This window comes from Trachypithecus francoisi, unplaced genomic scaffold (genome assembly GCF_009764315.1).
Source record: "Trachypithecus francoisi isolate TF-2019V2 unplaced genomic scaffold, Tfra_2.0 Lachesis_group12, whole genome shotgun sequence".
In the NCBI taxonomy this organism is placed as follows: Eukaryota; Metazoa; Chordata; class Mammalia; order Primates; family Cercopithecidae; genus Trachypithecus; species Trachypithecus francoisi.
In genome coordinates this window covers 103,848,641-103,875,659 of record NW_022681457.1, presented here as the reverse complement: position 1 = coordinate 103,875,659, position 27,019 = coordinate 103,848,641, and the positions used below count along the sequence as shown (strand labels likewise).

Here is a 27,019-nt window from a genome sequence, read left to right as displayed (position 1 = left end):
ATAATAATAAGTGTTGTAAAGGATGTGGAGAATGTGGAACTCTTATACACTGTTGGTAGGAATGTAAAATAGGTACAGCCATTGTGGAAAACAGTATGGTACTTTCACAAAAAATAGGAATAACCATACAGTTCTGACACAATTTTTTAAATTGGGGAAAACTCAGAAAGGTTCAGAGATAATAAAGTAAGTTGCCCAAGGTCACACATGATGGCTAATTGAAAATGTAAACCTCAAAATGCAGACACCAGTGAAATTATAAGACAAATATCTATTTACACAAAACTCAAGAAAATTGTTACCACTAGGGAGAAAGAGGGGGTTGGGATAAAGGAGGAATACAGAGTGGCTTCAAAGATATTGATAATCAACTTAAGGTGAGTGGTGGTTGGTTGTGTTATGATTATCTTTTCAAACCAAACACATCATAATATACTTTTATAAGCTTAAACACGTCATAATAAATTATAAAACACAGGTGTTTCAACAAAGAGTAAGCAACAAAAGTAAACAAGGTGAAGCAGAGCTACTCATGATATGTAACTTCACAAGCTATACAGTGCATGGCCTGTCTAGTTGTTGGTGACCAACCTAATACTGAAGTAAGCACAGTGCAGGATATGACTGAAAGTCAATTCGTGATTACTAAAAAGATTATCAAGCAGCCAAGTTGTAGCTATGTTATACCTAAGTAGAGTTTAGACCAGCTGTATTAATAAATCATTAACTTTTTGTTTGAGATAAAGTATTGCTCTGTTGCCCAATCTGGAGTTCATGATCACAGCTCACCATAACCTCTCACTCCCGGATGCATCAAGTGAGTCTCCAGCCTCAGCTTCCCAACGTGCTGAATTACTGGCTTGAGCCAACGCGCCTGGTCCAAACAGAGTCTCACTCTGGAGTACAGGGTCGTGATCAAGGCTCACTGCAACCTCCGCCTCCCATGTCCAAGCAATTCTCATGCCTCAGCCTCTTGAGTAGCTCAAACTACAGGTGCACACAAGCACACTCAGCTAATGTTTTGCATTTTTTAGTAGAGACAAGGTTTCACCATGTTGGCTCGACTGGTCTTGAACTCCTGGCCTCATGTGATCCGACTGCCTCAGCCTTCCAAAGTGCTGGGATTACAGGCATGAGCCACCCTGCCTGGCCCCAATCATAAACTTTTAATTAGACTCCACCAACACAGGTAATTCAATTTCCAAAGCAGAGCCATCCATCCTGGGAGCCAGAACAGAGGAAAAGATCTGCTGAGTTAGATCCAGGGATGAGAACTGGGAAGAGAGAGAAATTGAGTGGGCGGGGGGGGAAGGAACTAGTGGGCCAGGTGCAGTGGCTCACGCCTGTAATCCTAGCACTTTGGGAGGCCAAGGCAGAAGGACCACTTGAGGACAGGAGTTTGAGATAAGCCTGCACAACATAGCAAGACCTCATCACTACAAAATAAACAATTTGATTTTTATTTTAAACAAAGAGAACTAGTGGTTTTATAAAAATAAAGTTATAGTAGTTAGTGATAGGATCAAGGGTAAATAAGAGAAAGTGAACGCAGAAAGGGGCTGCCATTTTGAGAAAAGAAATGGATTAAAGAATTAAAAGCTTGTAGGCTGTGAAATAGGTACAACAAAACTGGCATGGGATAGGAAAAATGAACAAACACTATGGTCAGAAAAATGTTATTTATTTTTTATTTTTGAGACAGGGTCTCACTTTGTTGCCAGGCTGGAGCTCAGTGGCACGATCATGGCTGCAGTGAGCCATGAACTCCTGGAGATCCTCCCACCTCAGCCTCCCAAGTAGCTGAGACTACAGGGGTAAAACAACATGCCCAACTAATTTAAAAAAATTTTTTTGTAGAGGCAGGGTCTTGCTTTGCTGCCCAGGATGGCCTGAAACTTCTCACTTCAAGTGATCATCTTGCCTTAACCTCCCAAAGTGCTGGAGTTACAGGTGTAAGCCACTGGGCCGGTCAGAGAAATTTTAGACTTCAAGAATTCAAAGGTAGAGCAATTCTCAGCTGATATGGTTTGGCTGTGTCTCCACCCAAATCTCATCTTGTAGCTCCCATAATTCCCATGTGTTATGGGAAGGACCCAGTGAGAGATGACTGAATTATGGAGGCAGGTCTTTTCCCGTGCTATTCTAGTGATAGTGAACGGGTGTCACGTGATCTGATGGTTTTAGAAATGGGACTTGCCCTACACAAGCTCTCTTTTTGCCTGCTGCCATCCACGTAAGATGTGACTTGCTCTCCCTTGCCTTCTGCCATGATTGTGAGGCCTCCCCAGACACGTGGGAGTCCTAAGTCCTCCAGAACCTAAGTCCAATAAACCTCTTTCTTTTGTAAATTGCCCAGTGTCAAGTAAATCTTTACCAGCAGCCTGAAAATGGACTAATAGATCAGGAGAGACCAGGTCCAGGCCTGTGTTCTTAACAAAAATATAAAAAATACAGTACAAACCACACAAGTAATTTAAAATTTTCTAGGTCTCCAGATTAGAAAAACTTAAAACTGGGGAAATTAATTTTGTGTTTTACACTTTATAGAACATCTCTGTTAGCAGAAACTGTGTTTCAAGTGCTCAAAAGCCACAAGTGGCTCTAATAGCTACCACATTGCATAGGGCAGATCTAAACTGTGTCCATATAGATTGCTGAATATGTGTCTATATACAGTTGCTACGGGGAGGTAAAGAAGGGAAGGAAAAGAGGATCAGCCAGGTGTGGTGGCTCATGCCTGTAATCCCAGCAATTTGGGAGGCCAAAGTGGGCGGATCACTTGGAGTCAGGAGTTCAAGACCAGCCTGGCCAACATGATGAAACTCCATCTCTACTAAAAATACAAAAAGTAGCCGGCAAGATGGCACATGCCTGTAATCCCAGTTATTTGGGTGGCTGAGGCAGGAGAATCACTTGAACCCAGGAGGCGTAGGCTGCAGTGAGCCAAGGTCACACCACTGCACTCCAGCCTGTACAACAGAGTAAGACTGTCTCAAAACAAACAAACAAACAAACAAACAATCCAGGAGCCCACAGGCAATGGTTGGACAGGACAACAACAAATGTTACAAGTCATCCTTGTGGATGGCAGAAAGCAAAACAGAAAAGTAAATTATGAGCCAGATACTAAAATTCTCAAACAAAGAGAAAATGGATCCATGAAAATGAGGAATTATGGCTAAAAAAAAAAAAAACGCTGTTTATGCATTTTCGGCACAAGGGTTGCAGGCAAACAACCTAGAGAAAGCAGTGAAGGGCCAGGAGAATGCTAAGCCAGCCTTCCAAGATATAAAGAATGTAAGAACACTAACAATGTTGAAGTGGAAGGATTTCTACAGAAAGTAGTGTTATCTAAATTTCCACAGAGTAAGGATATGAAGGAAGAGTTCAAAGAAAGGGTGTAAGGAAAAAATATGACAACAAAAGGGACTTGCCAAAAAGTCCAGTAACAGGATGTTAGCAGAGAGATACTCTACAAGCAATCTCACCCCTATAAAATAAAAAGTATATCCAGATAACTAATAAATAGCAGAAGGAGAATTTCTTGATTCTAGGACTAAGCTCCTAATTCTTCTGAAATTTAGAATACAAAGTCACATAAACTTTAGAATATTCTTCTAAGAGAAACAAATGGCTTAAATATAAAAGTGGCAGTTCATAAGGAAAATAATAACTTTGTGTGGTGGCCTTTCCCAAATAAATCCATTTACGTCTAATGCACAGTATGTACTCTACGAATATCAGGCATCCAAATAGTTGTATGAAGAATAGACCTCTAAAAGAATCTTGCTATCTGTTGTCTTCAGATGGAGAGGAAGAAAACGTATTCAATAAAATAGCTTTAAAATACGTTTAAAGAGAAATCAAAACACATAAATCCTATTAACCAAACCTATACAGACTTCTTGATCTTTTTAAGTCATTTCCAACTTTTTCTACTATATCCATTAACACAGGAAATTATAGCACAGATGTTTCCCTGCAGACAAGCTGATCTCTTATAATTTTCTATTCTCATTAAAACCAGCAAAAGGACAGGCATGAAAGATGGAAAACAGTAATTTTTAGTTAATCTTTGGCAGAACTGTTCCTCATGACACCGCTCATCTAATAAATTAAAAATATGTACATTACAAATCAAAGTCTATCTAATTCTCAGCATGGCTCTAATGGATGACTTGGGATAAATGCGATCAAACTTCAATGTAAACAAATACAATTAATCTAGCCAAGAGATGGTGCATTCTCTCTTCATCTTCTTCCTCATTCCTACCTTGAAGAAGAAAAATTATTGTTTTATTTGATTTAGTTAGGAAACAATGTTTCAGCCTTTAAAAAAAAATAAGTCTTATACTGATTTACAATAAGACTGGGCAAAACCAGACTTTTCAGAGAGGCCAAACCATTATTTCAGGTATGTTCTTCAAATGTTTTCATCTTGAATTCTATTTATGAAGAATTACTAACAAAAAGCAACACCAATGGATCAGACGTCACATGTAATTTATTCTGCCTACAATTCTAGAGTTTACAAACGAATAGCTTTAAAAAAAAAAAAAGAAGTGGAAAAAGGGAGTAAAAATATGGTAGAGAATAATGATCAAGAGGCCATAATCCACCTCACAAAATAAAGGCAGGGATACATTAAAACAGAAATGAATTGTTTTCCTTATGAACTATTTCAGCACTTGAACTTTCCCCCAAATCCATCATAATACAATGACGGACGGCTTCTCAAACTAGTAACAGATATGCCTACTAAGTCAGAAGTTTTCCTTTTCATGTGCTCTAATATTTGCTTAACAATTAACATTGCTGAATGATTTCTGGAAAACTTTACACAGTAACCTCACTATGTTTCAAGATGACATCAAAGTAATTGCCATGACTTTCTGAGTGGTTATCCTGAGATTTCTAAACAACTCTACATATCAGTTTTACCTGACATGTAAGTTTTTGTTGTTTTTATTTCTTAAACAACAATGCAGGAAAAATAAATCATACATAATAAATATGGTAAGAGACAAAATAATAAAATCTTTTAACAATATTAGGAAATAATATGTCATGGTATAAATCCCTATTTAGTAACATCTGATTTTCAGTAATGATGATTAAAGTATCATAAACTGATATGAAAGAGTTAAGAAAAAGTTCCAGAAACATGATATTAAAACCTAACAGCAGAGCAGATAACGAATTCGTTCTCTAGAATTCTGAACTTAAAAATTAAATTTAAAAAAGGTAAATACACCAATGCTACTGCAACAAAAGACATGCAAGGAACACTTACTTAGCATCCTATGATACAGGCATTGTTATTTCTATTGAACAAATGGCAGGACTTCCACTTGGAATAAGGTTCAATTTATGAAAGATCTCACAATTAGTAAGTGATAGAACTGTGATTCACAGCCATGTCTCTGTTTTTGAAATCATACTTCACTTTCTGTAATGCAGCCTTTATACTATAGCAAACTGAAAATTCTTTTCCACAGTTTAGTTTGAAGGTGGTGGTGAAGAGAACATGGGGAATGCTATATGATCAATCTTTTTAGTTAGATCAGTAAGAAAAAAAGGCCATGCATGATGGCTTATGCCTGCAATCACAGCGCTTTAGGAGGCCAAGGAGGGAGGATAGCCTAAGGTGAGTTCAAGACCAGCCTGGGCAACACATGTGAGTCCCTGCCTCTATTTTTTTTTTTTTTTTTTTGAGACGGAGTCTTGCTCTGTCACCCAGGCTGGAGTGCAGTGGCCGGATCTCAGCTCACTGCAAGTTCCGCCTCCCGGGTTCACACCATTCTCTCGCCTCAGCCTCCCAAGTAGCTGGGACTACAGGCACCCGCCACCACGCCCGGCTAGTTTTTTGTATTTTTTAGTAGAGACGGGGTTTCACCGTGTTAGCCAGGATGGTCTCGATCTCCTGACCTCATGATCCGCCCGTCTCGGCCTCCCAAAGTACTGGGATTACAGGCTTGAGCCACCGCGCCCGGCCGAGACCCTGCCTCTATAAAAAAATTTTTACAAATTAGCTGGGTATGCTGGTATGTGCCTGTAGTACTAACTACTTGGGAGGCTGAGGTGAGGGAGGCTGAGATGGGAGAACCCCTTGAGCCCAGGAATTCAAGAACTGTGATTATGACAACACACTCCAGCCTGGATGACAGAGGGAGACTGTCTGAAAGATAAAAAGAAAATTTTTTTCTGGGAATTTATCACAGTTCAACTGTTGGGCTGTACTTGAGGCCTCTTCAAGAAGAGCTCCAGTAGAGAGATTATTTATTTCTGAATGGGATCTCTTTTCAACACCAGGGACATTGGTACTTGAAAATCAAAAAGGCTGTATTTTAAATGTTATCTACCACAAACATTGCTCTTACTTAATTGTGGCTTTTGGAAAATTTTTAATGAATGTTTTAAGCAACTCAAACATTCATTTAAGTCACAGTATGTGTTTTATTCTTCATTACGACTATCCAATTATTCTTACTCTGTTACATCAAAATTATATTTAATGAACATTACACAAATTGAAGTATACTTTAATATTATTCATCACCCATTCAACAGCTGTATTTGTCATGCCATCCTATCAACCAAACTCTAAAAGTATTTATCACTATAAAACAGAACTATAGTATGAGACAATTTTGCCAAGTAAACCAATTTCACATAATACTCTGTAAACTGAAATACTATCTTAGTGATGGCAGTGGTGGGCCATCCAAAGTGGCTGCTAACATGGCCCTGGTAGGGGTGGGGTGCAGGCGCAGGTCGTGGGTCCTCAGGTATGGACACCAAGGTGAATGGTACATAGGGCCTCTGGCCCTGGGATGGCACCAGGTTTCTGCACTTCAGCAAGAGGCTCAGATTGGGGCCACCTGAGGTTATGTCCCCAGGATCTGCCCCATGTTGGGGTGTCTACTGAGCCTGGCACTCCTGATGGCCGGGCCTGGGCCCAGGATCTGCTCCCAGAGGTGTCACCCTGGCAAAGCTGAGCCAGGCAAGGGGGAGCCCTGGGGCTGCAGAAGGATCTTGCACCCACATCACCCCTGCCCTGGATGCCAGTCTGGGCCTGGTGAGGGCCTGGAGCCGCACCCCAGGCTGCAAGGAAGAGGACAGGGCTGCAGGAGCAGCAGTGATGGCAGTAGGTCCCCTGTGCTCATGTCCCCAAGGAAGTCAACTGTGCCACCCCCACCCTCACACAGCTGGGTAGGACCCACTTCCAGGCCTGGGGGCTGCTACAGCCTCAACCTCACTTCTGGCCGTGTCCTGGGAGCCAAAGGTGCAGCCAGGACTTGCGGGACCACCCCAGGAGCATCAGGTTTGTTTGTGCAGGACTGGCCAGGGCCACCATGCCACCTGCGCCTCATCTGCCGCTGCTATGGGAAGACACAGAGGAGGAGCACAGCTAGGGCTGTGCACTCTGCAGCCGGGGACAGGCAGGAGTCCCGCCCCTCCTGAGGTGGCAGGGCAGGAGCTCCCCAGGCACAGCTCCATCACTCAGGTTATGGCTGTGGGCCCAGGCCTCTTGATGCTCTCAGGGGTCCGGGAGAGCCCCTGTCACCACAGGCTCAGGGTGTGAGAGCCCTGTCTGCTTCTGCTGCCTGGCCTCTCCCCACTCCCAGCATCTGCTCCTATCTCCAAGTGGGATTGGGGCCAAGACATACCCGACACTGTTGCAGCCCAGTCGGGTATGCACAAGCTCAGGGCAGCACTGACCCGCTGGGCCCCTTCCAGCTTGGTCCAAGACTGCAGGAGGGTGGCCAAGATAGGGCTGGGGGCAGTTCAGCGATAGCCTGTGGGCAACCCTTGGCGCAAGTGACTTGGGGGCCATAGGCAGTGGTGGGAGGCAAATGGGCTCCTGGGCCAGAAGGGGTGAGTCCTCACTGAGGCCCCACCTTTTGCCAGGGAGGTTGTGAAGGTTAGGGGTGGGCTACTCATCCCATGGACCAGAGTGGGGACTTGTAGTGCCTTTTCTGGGCTGCCCATGGACCAACTGGCATGTAATACCTCCCCTCTAAGGCCCATAAAAGCCCCAGGCTCAACCTGAGCAGGGCAGAGGAAGTAGAGACATCAGGACGACCAGTGCAGAGAAGAGCTACCCTCTGTAGGGCCTCCTCTCTGCTGAGAGCTGCAGACACTGGAATGACCTGTCTACAGGGAGAAGCCACCTGCTCCAGCGCCTCCTCTCTGGTTGAGAGCAACAGACATCAGGACCACCAGAGGCACAGAGGAGCCACCCACTGCAGGCCTCCTCTCCACTGACAGCTGCAGAGATCATGGGACAATCTGCCTGAAGAGAGGAGCCACCCACTCTAGGGCCTCCTCTCTGCCGAGAGCTGAACACTCAACAGGACAACCTGCCTACAGAGAAGAACTGCCCACTGCAGGTCTCCTCTGAGCTGTTCTAACACTCAGTAAAGCTCTTCTTCGTCTGGCACACCCTCCACTTGTCTACATACCTCATTCCTCCTGGATGCAGGACAAGAACTCAGGCAAAGGCGCCACTGGCCACAGAGGTTTCTGGCCAGAACACTGACACCCCAAAGATCCCTTTATAATGTTAGTACAAAAAAAAAGAGGATGAATCACAGTTTCTCATTACCTTTCTTTAAACACCTTAACATTTAAAATCAGTTACACAGAGATGGTATCTCTTTGTACCTAGCCACCATACCATGTCTCTATATAAATGCTTATTTGTGGGCTGGGTGCAGTGGCTCACACCTGTAATCCCAACACTTTGGGAGCCTGTGCAGGTGGATCACTTGAGCTCAGGAGTTCAAGGCCAGCCTGGGCAAGATGGCAAAACCCCTTCTCTACAAAAAAATACAAAAAGTAGCTGGGTGTGGTGGCATGCACCTATAGTCTCAGCTACTTGAGAGGCTGAGGTGGGAGGATGACTTGAGCCCAGGAGGTGGAGGTTACAGTGAGTTAAGATCATGTCACTGTACTCCAGTCTGGAGACACAGTGAGACTCCACCTCTAAAAAAATAATAAAATAAAAGCTTATTTATGAGTTACATTCTGGAAATATTCATACTAAACAATGAGATCACCTACTCAGAAAAAGTAAGAAATTCTCTATTCAGTATAGTACTGAACTGGTTTAAAAAACCTAAATCTGTCATGGCATCCTGACAAAAGACTTTTCCAGCTTAGGAACTCAGTCTTAATTATTTGATTCACGATGACAAAACAGCTGGAATAATAAGATTCCCAGACCCTCACAGAATAAGGTCTCTAAGGATGTAAAACACAGTATTTGGCTCTTTTAAAGTTAAGCTTGTACTGGTAAACTTTTACTGAATCGTACAAAATTAACAGTACCGGTTGGGGAAAAAAAAAAAAAACAAACTTTTGAGCCAAATAAAGCATCCACACTGCAAACAGCCAAAAAGTGACACTTCTGGAAAATTTCATTTAGAGCTAGTTTTCATTCATCAACTATTTAGGGGCTTACTATGGATCAGGCACTGCTAGTCATATGGTGGAAAAGAGTTTTGCTGCTTTTAAAAGTTTGAAAACACTATACTATAAATCTAGGAGTATCTGATTGTATGTAAGCAAAAAGCACCCACTCTCATTCTGGGTGAATCAGAAGAGTCAATTACATAGTACCTGTCAGGGTATAATTTGGTTCTCTCACCAAAATAAATTGGTATATAAAATCAATACTGTAAAAACTTTCTGAGTACAGACCATGATGCAAAGCATATTATCTGTAAAAGGCTGTAACAGGCGGTTTTAGCTACTAAACAGAAGTGGCTTCTCAATCACCAGAGCTTTTTCCCTAAATTAAGACTAGCCCAATTCACTTTGCTTGTATACGGTCTGAAAATGAGGGCATCTTGCTCCTTTCAGTGAAAACCATCCTCAGCAAACAAAGCCTATAAAGTATCATTTGGGCAATATGTATCAAAAGGCACTGTTCCTAATCGGCTGTGGGATTAGAGGGAGGAAAAGGCACTGTTCCACAGCTTTATCTCAAAGCTGGGTGCACATTAGCATTACCTAGGCTCATCCCAAGCAATTAAATAAGAATCTCCGGAGAAGGGGACCCAGGCATCAGGTGATTCTAAGTGGGAAGACAGAAATGAAAACCACTGATCCAACCCTTTCTCATTTCTGAGCAGTGATATTACATGGAGCAGGGAAACACTGTGCTGAAATCATCACCATTTCTGCACTCTTTATAATTAGTTCAACACTGAAATGCTATGGCTTTCTGCCCTTCACAAGACAATAATGGACTCACACAATAGGATGGCTTGATCACAGGCTACTTGTGTTCTCTCAAAAGCAACTATACTATTCAGAGCTTAGCTTTTACCTATACAGCATGACAACTCAGTTTTCTCTCCAATCCCAGGACCAGTTCCCCCAAGACTGCGGGCTAAACGCACCAGTGTACTGATAGAGAGATGCTGTTGGTTCACTGAATGCCCAACAAAGGTATTCTATAATGTCTGCAATGCTGGCTCTCCAATTCCCACTTCAATGGCTGCTATTTATTTAGGACCCTCTCTGGACCTACTACTGATAGCCACCACGATTATCTCTACTAATTTCTTCCCTTCATTTCCCCACCTTTACATAGTCTTTGGTTTCCTGTCAGTTTCTTCTTCTACATCTCAGCTATAACATCCCTAGCCAGAGTTCTCATTCATTTGTCACACTAGATCACTAGACACAATCTTCACTCTAGGTCCTGATATAACCCTAATTCAGACCACCTCCTACTCCACTAATTTCTTTCTTTTCTTCTTCTCTCTCTCTCTCTCTCTGTTTCTCTTAAATCTAGGACTGCAAATTAGATTTTTAAGTACCTATGAAGTGAATCATTAACTAGAACATTCCCACTTCTTGGGAGTATCTATAAAAGTTATGTTTAAGTTCTTTATTAGGGTGAATGCTACATCTTAATTCCACTCTCAAGAAATGATGCTTTCTTCACCTACTTAAAAAAGAATGTTGTGTCCATTATGATACACACATTTTTTTAAAAAAATACACAGAATCCTATAAAAATACCAAAAACAAATTTTGGAAAAATAGAAAAGCCCATTCTAAAATTCATATGGAATCTCAAGGGTCCCCAAACAGCCAAAACAATCTCAAAAAAAGAGGACAAACCTAGAGGTCTCACACCTGGATCTTATAACTTACTACAAAGCTACAACAATCAAGTCAGTATGGTACTGGCATACAGACAGACATGTAGAGCGATGAAAAGAAAAGAGCCCGGAAATAAACCTTCACATATATGGTCAAACGATTTTTGACAAAGGTGCCAAGACTATTCAATGGGTAAAGGATAGTCTTTTCAACTAATGGTGCTAGAAAAACTGGATAGCCACATGCCAAAAAAATGAAGCCAGGCTTTTATCTTAAACCATACATAAAAATTAGATCAAATGAATCATAGTTCCATTCTGAGAGAACAAAGAAAAATAAAATTTTTAAAATGAATCACAGATCTAAATGTAAGAGCTAAAAGTATATAATTCCAACAAAGGAACACAGGGGGAAACTTTCATAACATCAAATTTGGCAATGTTTTCTTAGATGTGACACCAAAAGCACAGACAACAGAAGATAAACTAGACTTCACCAAAATTAAAAAGTTGTGAGCGAGGCATGCAGGCACATGCCTGTCGTCCCAGATACTTGGGAGGATAAGTTGGGGGGATCCCTTGTATCCCAGAGACGGAAGCTACAGTGAGTTGTGTCCATGCCCCTGAACTCCAGACTGGTGTACAGAATGAGACCTGTCTCAAAAAAAAACCAAAAATTAAAAACTTTCTGTAAAGAACACTATCAACAAAGTGAAAAGGCACCTGACAGGATAGGATAAAATATATGTAAATCACATATCTGATAAGGAATTGATATCCAGAACATATAAAGAACTCCTACAACTCAACAACAACAAAACAAGCAACCCAACTTAAAAAGGGGCAAAGGGCTTTGAATAGACATTTCTCCAAAAACAGACAAATGGCCAGTAAGCACTTTAAAAGATGTTCTATATCAATAATCGTTAGCGACATGCAAATATTTTACAAATACACTCTCTCTCCTCGCCTCTCACCATGTAAAGTTTCTGACACCACCACGGTGATATTATGAAATATATATTTGGTCTTCATCCTGATTCCTGTCATACAACTTCTAAAAATCTCAGAATCTCCAAAGTCTGTCTTTTTGTATGCTAATGTTGACTGATCGCTAGAGTTGATCATCACAAGGGCATGATTAGAGGGTTAGGACTTTCAGTTCAACTCCCAACCTCAGGGGAAGAAGACGGGCTAAAGGTCAAGCTGATCACCAATGGTCAATAGTTTAACCAATCATGCATATAATGAGGTCTCCAAAAAACCTAGGACATGGTTAAGTGAGCTTCTAGGTAGCTAAACACATGGAAGTTGTTGGAGGGTGGTGCACCAAGGAAGGGCAGAGAAGCTCTGTGCCCCTTCCCCCATACCTCACCCTAGGCATCTCTTCAACTGTATCCTTTGTGTTATCCTTTATAATAAATAAGTAAACATGTTTTCCTGAGATCTGTGAGCTGCTCCAGCAAATTTATCAAACCCAAAGAGGGGATCATGAGATCCCCAACTTGAAGCCAGTCAGTCAAAAGTTCCAGAGGCCCGGACGTATGGCAGGTATCTGAAGGTGTGGGAAGGCAGTCTTGAGGAATGTTTTTAATCTTTCTGTGTCAAGTTTAAATGCATAAAATTCCTAGATTTTGGTTTTTGACCAATTTGAGTCACCACTGAATTGAGATAATTTAACTGTGTTATTATTACAGTTATGTTAAAGCGAACTAAATATGGCCTGAGAAGGAGTCCCGGTGGATGAACCCTAACTCAGCTTAAAAGGCAGACAAGCCTGAAAACCTAACTTAAGAGTATGCAGCTGTAACAACAGATGAGTCTTGGCCAATCCCAGCAGCCATATTTCAACCAATCATAGACTGCTGAGTGTTCAAACAAGGCAAACGTCACCCCATAACCAATTCAGCTGTTTCTGTACCTCACTTCTGATATTTTTTTTACAACACTTTCCCCTTTTTTTGGTCTATAAATTTGTTCTGACCAGAAGGTACCCCTGGAGTCTCTCTGAATTTGCTGTGATTCTGGGGGCTGCCTGCACCAATCGTTCACTGCTCAATTAAACTCCTTTAAATTTAATTCGACTAAGTTTTAACAGTTATGAATATGTTTCACAGTCCAGATGTCTTATCACATTTACTTTGTATTTCCCCTTTCCTGACTTTCTCTCAGGGATGTCAGCTGCTTTCTGCAGTTATTAATCTCTAGATTACCTCCGCATCCTCCTTTCTATTTTTATTTTTTGCAGAGACCAAGTCTCACTATGTTGCCCAGGCTCATCTCGAACTCCTGGGCTCAAGCTACGCTTCCACTTCAGGCTCCCAAAGTGCTAGGATTACAGGTGTGAGCCACAATGCCCAGCCTCAGCATGCCCCTTATTAATCACTCAACCAGTATAACAAATTCATGTATTAAAAATCCTCTCCATTTGAAATAGCTTAGTGTAATTTATTTCTTACTATGAGACTTTGACAACTGCACTAAACAGGCATGCGAAAATTTGAAACTGAACTATAAAAGAAGACGGGCAATTTTCAAGGTGATCAAGAGTAATAAGTTGTGGAGTAATAAACAGAATTTTGAATAATATAGTGTAGTACTCGAAACTGGAGTAACACCGGCAGTGAAGAGAAATGGAAATACGTTTTACATGAAAAGTATAACAAAATGTTGGCAACATGGTTTCTTCGATATGTCACCTACTTAGGGGTTTTCTATGAAACAAAATACTTCACAGAGAATACACACACACACACACACACACACCACACACACAAGGGAGACAGAATTCAGATAGCTTGAGAGTTCATCATTCTTCACAGAGAAAAGGGTCCATCAACTGATGAAAAATTTGGAAATCAGACTTAGTCTTTCGTGTTACCTAATTATAAGCATGACTAGACATCAGAGAAAAAAAAAAGAAACAGTAAATAAATGCATGCGCTGAGGAAAAAAGTTTGTTGGTTTAGTAAGTAACACTTTTTTTTTTTTTTTTTTTGGCGACAGGGTCTCACTCTGCCGCCAAGGCTGCAGTGCAAGTGGCACAAGCATGGCTCACTGCAGCCTTGACCTCCTGGGCTCAGGTGAAGATCCCACTTTAGCCTCCCCATCAGGTGAGACTAGAGGCCCACGCCGCCACACCCGGCTAATTTTTGTAGAGTTGGGATTTCCCTGTGGTGCCCAGGCTGGTCTCAAACTCCTGAGCTCAAGCGAACTGCCCACCTCAGCCTCCCAAAGTGCTGGGATTACAAGCATGAGCCACCTCATCCAGCCCAACATTTTTATTTTCTAATAGTCATTCTAAACATCAATTTATAATATTCATTCTTTATACTTAATTGATTCTATTTGCTTTAAAGATAACTAAGTTAACCTCTCTTTACTATTCATTGAGAAAATTTAAAATGACCATCATCTACAAGTTGATTGTGTGTGTTGCTGGCTTTTCATTGATTGCTGAGTCACTGAAATTCACAGTTCTTAGTTCTATAAAGATAGCTAGCCTTTGTATACTATACTTCATAGTTTGTGACTTTTAAGTAAATTTTTTCATTTGATCCCTTATAAAAACAGTCCTGAATTAAGCTTGTCCTCTCATTTCTCTCCCAGCAATCAGCATGCTCCCGTCCGCTACAATAAATCTGAACAGACATACATATCCATTTGCCTAACTAAACTGAAGACAATATTATGTCTACTATGGTACTTAACCTCTCTGCTGAGCTTTCCCTCAGAGTTCTGTCTGCTCACTTCCCCCACAACACTCTCTGAAGCACATATACATTTTTGCCGGAACTATCACAAGCTCTTTAAATTGAAGAGTCAAACTGCACAATTTCTTCATTATTCTTAAAACTTACCTGTTCTGGAAACAACAGGTGTTGGAGAGGATGTGGAGAAATAGGAACACTTTTACACTGTTGCTGGGATTGTAAACTAGTTCAACCATTATGGAAAACAGTATGGCAATTCCTCAAGGATCTAGAACTAGATGTACCATATGACCCAGCCATCCCACTACTGGGTATATACCCAAAGGATTATAAATCATGCTGCTATAAAGACACATGCACACGTATGTTTATTGCGGCACTATTCACAATAGCAAAGACTTAGAATCAACCCAAATGTCCATCTGTGACAGACTGGATTAAGAAAATGTGGCACATATACACCATGGAATACTATGCAGCCATAAAAAAGGATGAGTTTGCGTCCTTTGTAGGGACATGGATGCAGCTGGAAACCATCATTCTTAGCAAACTATCACAAAAACAGAAAACCAAACACCGCATGTTCTCACTCATAGGTGGGAACTGAACAATGAGATCACTTGGACTCGGGAAGGGGAACATCACACACCGGGGCCTATCATGGGGATGGGGGAGTGGGGAGGGATTGCATTGGGAGTTATACATGATATAAATGATGAATTGATGGGTGCTGACGAGTTGATGGGTGCAGCACACCAATATGGCACAAGCATACATATGTAACAAACCTACATGTTATGCACATGTACCCTAGAACTTAAAGTATAATAAAGAAAAAAATTAAAAAAAAAAAACTTACCTGTTCTATTTCTCATCCTTAAATTTACTGACACATACTAATCTCCGTAGCTGAACTGAATTAGCAATTTTCAGAACCATAAAAATCTAAAAATCTGAATGTCACAGCCAGATAAAAAATAAATTAGTGGCACTAAAGTGAGTTTCTCCTCTAAATCTATGGGAAATAAATGAAGTCTGATATTCCCAAGAGGTAAACTGGCAAGAAAAATGCTGACAGAGTTTTTCATGACTTCTTAAAACAAATGAGAGGTAGCCAGAGAAATAAACAAGAGTCTCCCAGGATGAGTCCAAAAGAAACAGCTGTTCAAATGTAAAAGATAAAATCCTAAACCTTTTTTCTCAGACAGGATTTAAGTGAAAATGAACATCATCAACAAAAGACTGAGCCTACATAAAACAGAAGAAAAGAAATGCTTACAAAATCACAATCAGTTTGGTTCTTACAAAATTCTTTAGCTTGCTGTAATAGTGCTGAATTAATACTCAGATATTCTAAAATGTGGGTTCCAGCCATGCGAATTTGCCAAACAGAATGTAAAACTTAGGGTGACAAGTCTGAAAAATAACTGTACTTAACCATCACTCTTGCAGCAACATTTAAAAACTAACCACAGAAATGTCAAAAGAAAATAAATGAAATTTTTTTTGGCTACAGGCAATACAAAGAGAAGTATAATCAAACATATAAAAGCTGCTTTAGGCACATTTCAAGGTAAGTTACAGGACTGCATAAAAGATTAAACACCTAGGCCAGGCACGGTGGCTCACACCTGTAATCCTAGCACTCTGTGAGGCCAAGGCAGGCAGGTTGCTTGAACTCAGGACTTCGAGACCAGCCTGAACAACTTGGGGAAACCCAGTTTCTACAAAAAAATACAAAAAGTCAGCTAGTCCCAGCTACTCAGGAGGCTAAGACAAGAGGATTGCTTGAGCCTGGGTGGAGACTGCAGTGAACAGAAAACACACCACTGCACTCCAATTTGGGTGGCAGAGTGAAACCTTGGCAAAAAAAAAAAAAAGAAGGAAGGATGGAAAGAAAGAAAGAAAGACAGACAGACGGACAGACGGAAGGAAGGAAGGAAGGAAGGAAGGAAGGAAGGAAGGAAGGAAGGAAAGGAAGGAAGGAAGAAAGAAAAGAAAGAGAGAGAGAGAGAAAGAAAGAAAGAAAGAAAGCAAACAAGCAAGAAAGAAAGAGAGAGAGAGAGATGAAACACCTATTAGAAAAAAATTTGATCAAGGTCACTTTATAAATATGGTTGCAACTAATTTTTTAAATAAAAACAAAAAATGACCAAAAGAGCTGAACACTCTTCTAATCAAGTATCACATTAAAATAAATCTCAACAACTAGAAAGGCCTACCATGATTCTTTACAAGTTGCATTCATGGTACATGGGGACTTGGTGTGGGTCTGGACACCTGCAGTACTGACTGCACTGAGTTGGTCCCCTTGGTGACAAATCCTCCATTTGGTTTTTCTAAGTTGATAATATGTGTAAGTTCTTAAAAACCTACTTTTTGTTAAAAGTGTCAACAAATATTGTCATTAAACACTTTACAAATAACATGCCTTTGCAAATGTCATTAATTTAAAAGTAAGTTATAAAAGCCTATAAAATATTCATATTTATATTTGTGATACGCTAAAGAATCCTGGTAAGCTCACCTCAAATACTGCCTTAAATGGATATGATGTGTTTCAAAGCGGGGGCCTTGAGGAGTGTAAAAACTATAAATTTTGCTTTTTTTAAATTAAATCAATACTCATCTATTTCAACAATGAAATGTGATGTTTTCTTAAAGCAAACTTTCACAGCTTCCTCTACTTTATCATGGTTAACAAAGATGCATCACACTCAGAACTTATATTATTCACAAAAGGTAAGAAAAAAAAAAGCATATGCAGTAAGGAAAAATCACTATTCAGGCTTCATTCGTTTTGTTTGTTTGTGTTTCCTTTGAGACAGGGTCTCACTCTGCCACCCAGGCTGGAGTGTAATGGTGTAATCCCAGCTCACGGCAGCCTCAACCTCCCAGTCTCCAGCAATCCTCTCACTTCAGCCTCCCAAGCAGCTGGGACTACGATTGTGTGCCATCACACCTGGCTAGTATTTTTTACATTTTTTGTAGAGACAGGGTCTCAGAAGGGCACCATGGCTCAAGCCTATAATCCCATTTCTTTGTGAGGCTGAGGCTGGAGGACTGTATGAGGCCAAGATTTAGAAACAAAACCTGCCTTGGCAACAAAGCAAGTCCCATCTCTGCAAAAAATTAAAAAATTAGTCAGTCACCATGAAGCGTGCATATAGTCCCAGCTACCTGAAGAACTGCTTGAGTCCAGGGGGTCAAGGCTGCAGTGAGCTATGATCACACTACTGCACTCCAGCCTGGGTGACAGAGTGAGGCCCTGTCTCTAAAAACAAAAAAACAATAAAGAAAAAAACAGCTTACAAAGGCTGGAGCAGTCAGTCAATGAACAATTATGAGACAACACAGAGAAATTCTCCTTAGTAAATAAAATAAGATTCCCAGAAGCTGGATAAAGCAAAAATGGTTGTTGGGACCATTCATCATTTGAAACTCATCCTTCACTAATGATGAAAACTGTGGTGTAACAAAAAGCATCACGATCAAGCAATACTCCTCAGTGAAGAACGCTGCTTAGTATTTCCAGAGACAATAAAGAATCTAGCCAGTGGGTCATATGCCATCACCATCTCAATTAATATATATTATATGCTATAGAAGGAGTTCCTCTCCCAGAAAAAAACAGAGAGCCAAATGAAATCCAGAAACAGCAGGCAGATAACACCTATTACCTCACTTCTTTGGCATCATTTTGAGCATGTCTTCTCATTTAATTTCTGTGACTATAGCTCCAAAAGCCTGGAAATCTAGACAATGATGCCAAGAGAAAAAAAGAAAAGACCTAGATTTTGATCCTGGTTAATCAGCGCCGGTTTGGTCTTTTTGTAATGGCTACTTTGTGAAAATTAACTAAGTTAAAGCAAATATGCGTCACCAATTAAGCAATAAGTAGGAGTCTCTTTCGTTTTTGCTTGAGAAGTAATTTTAAATAATTCAAATAAACTTCTCTTCAAAAAAAAAAAAAAAAGAATGAAACAAGGCAAAGTTTGGGTAATTTTAAATCTAAAATAGTTTTATAATTTTCCATAACAAGAACTGGCTACTTTCAAGTTAGTGTCCAAAACCCAGGGAGGTCTTAAAGAAAATTCTGATCTCATCTAACAAAAGCTGCTTATGCACAAAGAAGAAAACTGGGCATTAATAGGAACTTCCACAGGTTAAATTATAAAACGGCGTTAGGAGGGTTGGAACTCGAAATTAGAGAGTCTTTTCTCCTGACTCCCTAGAGCGTGTACTTCTCCAGGGAGATTTACTTTGCAATCTGCCACCAAAGGATACTTTTATTTTTATTTTTATTTTAAAAAAATTTTTTTTTATTATACTTTAAGTTCTAGGGTACATGTGCATAACGTGCAGGTTTGTTACATATGTATACTTGTGCCATGTTGGTGTGCTGTACCCATCAACTCGTCAGCACCCATCAATTCATCATTTATATCAGGTATAACTCCCAATGCAATCCCTCCCCCCTCCCCCCTCCCCATGTTTTAAATTCCACACTATTTACTCTTTCCAGAGTACAGACATGCTGGGTTTCAAGACTGTTCAAAAGTGTTGCCATTTCTGGGAAACTGATAAGAATCTATGCCTATAAAGACTCCGTCTCACCAATTTACCACTGTCTGAAATGTCATAGTCTAAGTCTTTGACTAATTAAACAAAATCTCCAAAGAGGACGAAGTTAGAAAGAACTACAACTCATGTAAAAAAAGGAAATGCACATTAAGCCTTAAAACTTGGCACATAGACAGGTGAGGTGAAGCACCTGTGTATGTGTAAAATCCTGTCTTAACAAAGAGAAAGAAGCAGGTAACGAGATTGCTGAGGAGGCTGGAAACAATATTCTACATTTTCCCTCTTTTATATTTCAAAGCTATGAAATTCACTTTTCTTCGGCTTAGCTTCTTTCACTTAGACCTTAGCAGATTCACTGAGTGTCAAACGTTGAGTCACAGACATAGGTAGTTACTTTGGACAAAAATATTTAATTTACAGAAGAAAGGGAGACTGTCACATCAAAAAGGACATGTAGCTAAAGAATGGTTTCTTTGATCGTATCTCCTCAGTTGACCGAACCTGTTTTGTATAGAAGAATAAAACAAATCATCGCCAACAGAAAATAACCAATCCAACTGTTATCTGAACATCAGAACAGGCAAAGACATGGAAGACATTTCAAACTCTTGGAGATAGCTTCTAAGTTTCACACTAAATCTTGACAGGTGGCCAAATAAAAGAATTAGCAGGCAAGGATACATGCACACACACACACATGCACATATATATACACACACACACATATATATATATAAATCTTGAGGAGAACCATGTCTGGCAGGCATACAAATAATAAATGCAACTTACTAAATTCAGGAAATCCTGTTCTGAGGCAGGAATTTACATAATCGTAACAACACTCTTACAGGGCAGTAGAATTCTAATTTCCCCCTATATAACAGATGAAGAAACGAAGTTCCAGAGATATTATATAATTTACCCAATATCATATAACCAGAAAGTAACAAAGCCAGCCCTAGAACCTATGGTTTGACTTCAAGCCTATAATCCTTTCCCCTCTATTTTGAAGGCTCTTCTTTCTACTACCACCCATGAACTTGGTGGGGCACAGAGATATGACTAAGAAAACGTCTTTCCAAAAGAAACACAATTGTCTTAAGACCACCCTCCCATGGAGGCTCATCAAATAATCAGAAAAGATTAATCATGGAAGAGAGAAGAAACTAAAGCTATCACCACATCAAGAGAGACTTTTCATTTTACTTCTGAGGGTAACTCCTTAGAAATTCTCGAGGAGATTTAACATTCATAGTAAGACAACCTTTGTTCACAATGAAGTCTCATTCCTCACCTTCCTGCCACCTCCCAGCAGCTCAGAGGAACTTTGTCTTAGACTATTGTAATTTGGACTCATTCATTTCACCTAAAAATCATTTACTTCCCCTCTAAAATTCCCTACAGCCCATTCCCCACCCTGCTTCCTTCCCTCTTCCCTATGAAGAGGGTACTCAAGCCTCAACCATCTCTCCCTTCTTTGTGTTTCATATGTGCAGGACTCATGTATCCATGCACATTGATAAATCTGTATGCCTTTTTCTCCTATTAATCTGTCTATCGTCAGTCATTTCAGCAACCCTCAGAGAGGGCAGAAGGGAAGCTTTGCATTAGCCCCCGCAAACTGTTTCAACTGTGAAACCTAAAAAAAAACTTGAGTTTCCCACAGAACTGTTCATTTTTCTAGGTATGCTAGTTTAGAAAAACTTCCTCACCATATCAACAAATGTTAACATATTGCTAGGAGACAGATGAATCCATAGAAGTTTCCCTCTGTCTGAAAGGATGGAGGGGAAAAAAGAGCAGTGAACCAGGTGTGATTTACTGGGTTCCTTCATCAGATTAGGCAAAATGGTGGCAAAACAGACCACAAAAGAATGCAACACAATATTTAGTGGCCATTCTCCCTGGTATTCATGTACTCTGGTTTCTAAAGGCACCTGATAAAATGGCATATAGAACAGCATTTGAGAGGTTCAACAAGTGAGATGCTGGGAGACCATCTTTTCTTTTTTTTTTTTGAGACGGAGTCTCGCTCTGTCGCCCGGACTGGAGTGCAGTGGCCGGATCTCAGCTCACTGCAAGCTCCGCCTCCCGGGTTTACGCCATTCTCCTGCCTCAGCCTCCCGAGTAGCTGGGACTACAGGCGCCCGCCACCTCGCCCGGCTAGTTTTTTGTATTTTTTAGTAGAGACGGGGTTTCACCGTGTTAGCCAGGATGGTCTCGATCTCCTGACCTCGTGATCCGCCCGCCTCGGCCTCCCAAAGTGCTGGGATTACAGGCTTGAGCCACCGCGCCCGGCCGAGACCATCTTTTCTTAAACGCAAACTATGCATTTGTGAGCATCCTATCTTTCAGAAAACTTAAGTCCTTTGGGCCAACTGCTTGGGTCAAACCACAACTTGAAACAGTAAGAATTTCAAATGGAAAACTAAGCTATTTCCCTTACATGCCAGTTATAACTGCTTGTCTTTCATATCAAAATTCAGCTTGTTTGCCTGTAATGAGAAAATGGATCTGAGCTCTATAAATATTTTAACATTTCGGCTGACACAACATTAAATTTTCTCAGTAGAAGGTCCTAGAGATATGTAGGAGGAAAGGGTTTTGCTCCCTGGTTCCTGGTTCCTGGAGAAGCCCAGATAGCTTCTCCAAAAGATGGATTCTCTAGTGACTGGCTTCCCTCACGGGCATAGCTTCATCAGAGCAAGATTTCTGTTTCAGTACACAGCAAACAACAGTACCCAGCAGCCAAGAGCTACCCCTGGTATTCCCTCAGGAAGATACGCAGCACAGGGGCTTTTCTAAGAAACCTCCCTGAGAACAGCTTTACCCTTGGCATCCTAGAGGGCAGAATTCTGACAAGTTCTGAGGGTGGATTTTCAGTAAGTTCCACTGAAATGGCACCACTGCCATTCAGAAAGCCACCCCATGCCCTCTCCAACAAGGTCAAGATCTTAGCCCAGGGTAGTGGTAGCAGTCTCTCACCTAAAGCTACCACAAAAAATAAGAGGTAGGTTTGGTAGGCCTTTTTTGGATTTTAGAGGCAACATATACACTACATCTGAATGTGCCACCTTAACTGATTACAGAGTCACCGAGGAAGTTACCAATTTTGAGTAAGGAACACAATATATGAAGGTTCTACAGCAAATTAGGGATAGGCAGTGCAAGCTGCTCTACCACTTGGGACTTTTGATCCAGTAGATCTAATGCTTTGAATTGTCTGTGGGAAATAGACATGCTGTAAGGAGCCTTTTAGCCAGTGTGCACTGCATCAGCTCTTGGCTATAAGAGATGGGGGCTGGAGAAGCAAGCTTTCCCCAATACTTCATAGGGCAAATTTCCAGCAAGTTCCAGAACAAAGAGTTTCAGCAAGTTCTGAACAGTACCACAGTGGCTTTTCTACCACAGCCTTTGGCTCAGCCCTAAAGAGAAAGGCTCCCTATCTGAGCCTCTACTCAGCCCTAAGGTAAGCATTTGCTCTTTGTATCTGCTATTCTTATGTTCTTGAGAGTGCACAGTTTTTCTCTCCTGATTAGACTCAGATTAATACACCTTAACAGTAAGTTGAGAGGCTGTGTTCAGTCTAAGAAACCCAATACAAGAACCTCATTTAAACAAACAGGAGCTCATTTTGTTTTGTTTTCAATGTTTAAAACTCAAAATTATATAGGAATAATTTAGACCAAGTTTAGGCATAGCACTAAGTTCTTGACAAACTTATTTATATATTCATTAACAGGGCTATTTCAGTCATGGTTTGGCAAACTGTACATTCCTTTTCCAAACATTCTGTAGTCTAAACTATAATTAATCAGCACATGGCCAGGAGTTCGAGGCCAATCTGAGCAACATAGCAAGACCCCATCTCTATAAAAAATTTAAACAACAACAACAAAAAAAATTAGCCGAGCATGGTGGCATGAGCCTGTAGTCTCAGCTAACTGGGAAACTGAGGCAAGATCACTTGAATCCAAGAGTTAGAGGTTACAGTGAGCTGTGATCACACCACTGTACTCCAGCCTGGGCCACAGGGCAAGAACCTGTCTCTAAAAAAATAATAAAGAAGGAATAAAAATTGTCTCTAAAAAAAATGAAGAATAAAAAGTAAAATCAGCCCCTAACTTATAATCACCATCTTTAGCATTATGTTTGGCAATTCCTGATCTCTCCTATTATTCAAGCTCTAAAAGGACTGAAATATAGCGGCTAAAATCGCAAATAATGTTATAAAAATGATTTTCATTATCAAAAGAGTAGCCCTTACATGTAAATACTGACAATCTCACACAGTTAGGTCAAGGTTATTGGCTTGACTCACTCCACATTCCATAAGGGACTGTATAACTCTAGCCAACTCTTAACCACAAGGAAATCCAAACAAGCTTGCAACAGTAGGTCGGTGCAAGCTAAACAATATATCTTGACAAACAGTTTAAGTGCAAAGAACACATAGGAACAAACAGTGTCTGAATGTCTGTTGTTCCCATTAAGTAGAAATACACTAAGGGGTTCACAATTCTTTTAACAGTTCAACAAAAACTTAAGCCTATCAAATTACAGTAATCGACTTAGAAAACAACCAAACCAACAAATAAAAAATCCCACTGATGCTACTCAAGAGGGTAAGACACCAAGTTTTCACATAAGTAGAAAATAACCATCAATGCTTCACCCAAATGGGGTGGAGACAGTAGCAGATTAAGCATCAAAAAGCAAATCAGTGCTTTGTGGGGGGTGGGGGGGGTGGTTTAAGTAAACTTTAGAATTAAACTCTAATTTCTTAAACAATGAAAATGAAAACTAAATGTCACTGACAGTTAATTTTTAATGACTCCAAAATGAAATGTGTGAAATTTGTTAGTAGCCATCTTTTTTTTTTTTTTTTTTGAGACGTAGTCTCGCTCTGTCGCCCAGGCTGAAGTGCAGTGGGGCAATCTTGGCTCACTGCAAGCTCCGCCTCCCGGGTTTACGCCATTCTCCTGCCTCAGCCTCCCGAGTAGCTGGGACTACAGGCGCCCACCACCTCGCCCGGCTAGTTTTTTGTATTTTTTAATAGAGACGGGGTTTCACCGTGTAGGCCAGGATGATCTCGATCTCCTGACCTCGTGATCCACCCGTCTCGGCCTCCCAAAGTGCTAGGATTACAGGCTTGAGCCACCGCGCCCGGCCGTAGCCATCTTTATGAATGGTTAAGTCTGAAAAGATGCCAAAGACAAACTGGAAATTACTATACAGGTAATGTTTTATGTTACTGCTTAGGAGTCTCTTTAGAAAAACAAAAATGATGCTTTTACAAGGACATTTCTTATTTTTTAAAAAAAGGTTTATCTTACTTGAGAGAGTCCAGGGGACGATGCATGTCCCGGGGGCGTTGCCGCAAGATTTGGATGCCCCTTGTTTATTTCATGTGCTGAATAAGGGGATGGGGTAGGGGTTCCCGGCTGTCTTGCTACTTGTGTTACCTGTGAGGAAATCAATATTTAGTAAGAACATTATATTAGTAAATCAATCTTAATAAATACAGCTGAACTATCTGATTTAATTGGATTTCCTGCCTCACAACTTACACTAAAATAAGCACCTGACTGAACAAACACTTAAATTTTTCAAAACTGAAAAAAACAGAATTCTTTAAAAATATATACATGAATATTCTCATCAGTTTGATCAAAGATTCTTAAAGCATGATCTCAAAAGCAAAAATCTTAAAAGAAAACACATGCTACAGGAAAGAAACAATACTTGAAACTACAAACTGTATGATACCATTTTGTAAAAGGAACAGAAAAGAAATAAATGGTTGAAAGAGGAAGGAGATGACTACAGAAGAGGAGTAAGGACATTTTTGAGGGTGACAGAACTGTCTGTATCATGCTTATAGGGAGAACTGAATGTCTTCGTGCTTGTCAAGACTTATGGATGTATACACTAGGGTGAATTTTACAAAATTACATCTCAATAAATCTAAACTCCAAAAATGGTAAGTTACTTATACGACATAATCTCATTTTTGTCTTTAAAAACGTATATCTGGCCAGGTGCTGTGGCTGATTCCTGTAATCCCAGCACTTTGGGAGGCCAACACAAGAAGACTGCTTAAGAACAGAAGTTTCAGACCAGCCTGTGCAACACAGCAAGACTTCATCTCTATTTTTAAAAAAATATTTTTTTCATTAGCTAGGCATGGTGGCATACACCTGTAGACATAGCTACTTGGGAAGCTGAGGCAAAAGGACTGCTTGGGCCCAGGAGTTCAAGGATTACAGTGAGCTATGACGCCACTGTCCTATAACCTGGGTGACAGAGGAAGACCCTATCTCTTTAAATATTAAAAATTTTTTAAAAAGGACATCTAAACATATGTATACATACACATGTGTAGGAATATTTCTATACACATATTTGTTAATGTATGTATATAATATACACATACACATCTAAAAACATGTATATATAATATTTTTAAAGATCTGTGAGTAGACACACCAAAATCTTAACAGAAAGCATCACAGGTATTTCTTAATTTTTTTATTTACATTTTCTAATATAATACAATAATCATAAATTTATACAACTGAAAAAAATCAGCATGTTTTTATGTAACCAAAAATTTTATTTTCTCCAATTTTTGCAGGCAGTAAATTGCTCATCAGCCCATGACAGATATGAAACCACTTTACTCAGACCCCTAGTGGAAGTGTCTACCAATCAATCCTAGCCAGCTCTTCCCTCTCATAGTCTAATCCAGACTAACACTGATGGTTTTGCAAACCTTCATGAATTATGGGCAGTTCTGTACTCTGCTAAAATCAAAGAAGCCATTCTCCTTAAGCAATAGTTCTTAAATTTGAGAGGAACATGAACCCTTTGCCAATCTAGCATAAAATACAGACTTCTCAGAATCATGTTATTAAATGCATAAAATATATAGGATTATGACAACAAGTGATCTATATTGAAATACAGGTATAAAAATATTAAAACAAATTCCCGACATAGTAATATATGTTCTTTATTGGTGCATTAAATATAATAACTAACGGCAATTGTTGCCTATAGTCATAATACAAAGAAATGCTAAAATTCATCATTAGACATATTCTCTATTTTCAGTTCATAGGTCTTCTGAATTTTATCATAAAGTTAAAAACTCTGCCCAGGGAAAAAGGAAAATGGCCTGGAATTCACTCAGTCAAAAGGTCTAAAGAAAATCTAGTCTCTGGTACTCTAACCTTCAAATCACTTATAACTCTCTAAACAGACAGAAACATCTTCAGGATCAGCTACCCGATCCCAATACTGAAATCAAATGGACTCACACAGAACTAACTATAACCAAAAGCTTATGAGTTAAAAGACACATAAATGATGCTACAAATAATTGTAACTAGTTTCATCCTTGTTTTGTAAATAACTTTGATTACGATTTTCTTGGGAATCTTTTTTCTTGGGAAAATTTTGTTTCCAATTTTGAGTGACTATTACCTTTATAAGGGCATAAAGTTTACCATGAAATGTAACAGCGTATATAAATCTCACCAAGGAAATTTTTTTTTTTTTTTTGAGACGGAGTCTTGTTCTGTCGCCCAGGCTGGAGTG

At 40.1% G+C, this 27,019-nt stretch overlaps 1 protein-coding gene across 19 annotated transcripts in view; it reads right to left on the bottom strand.

The window, feature by feature from the left end:
* The window catches only part of EIF4G3 (eukaryotic translation initiation factor 4 gamma 3), a 382,044-nt gene that overhangs the window by 218,064 nt on the left and 136,961 nt on the right, over window positions 1-27,019 (bottom strand). For all 19 annotated transcript variants that reach the window (XR_004441055.1, XM_033227962.1, XM_033227969.1 and 16 more), the window contains one exon: window positions 24,754-24,882. Coding sequence is in view for 3 of the 19 variants with exons in the window: in XM_033227962.1 (XP_033083853.1) it covers window positions 24,754-24,882 (129 nt within the window). In the remaining 16 variants the exon portion in view is untranslated. Of the gene's footprint in view, window positions 1-24,753; window positions 24,883-27,019 lie in introns of those variants that run through there.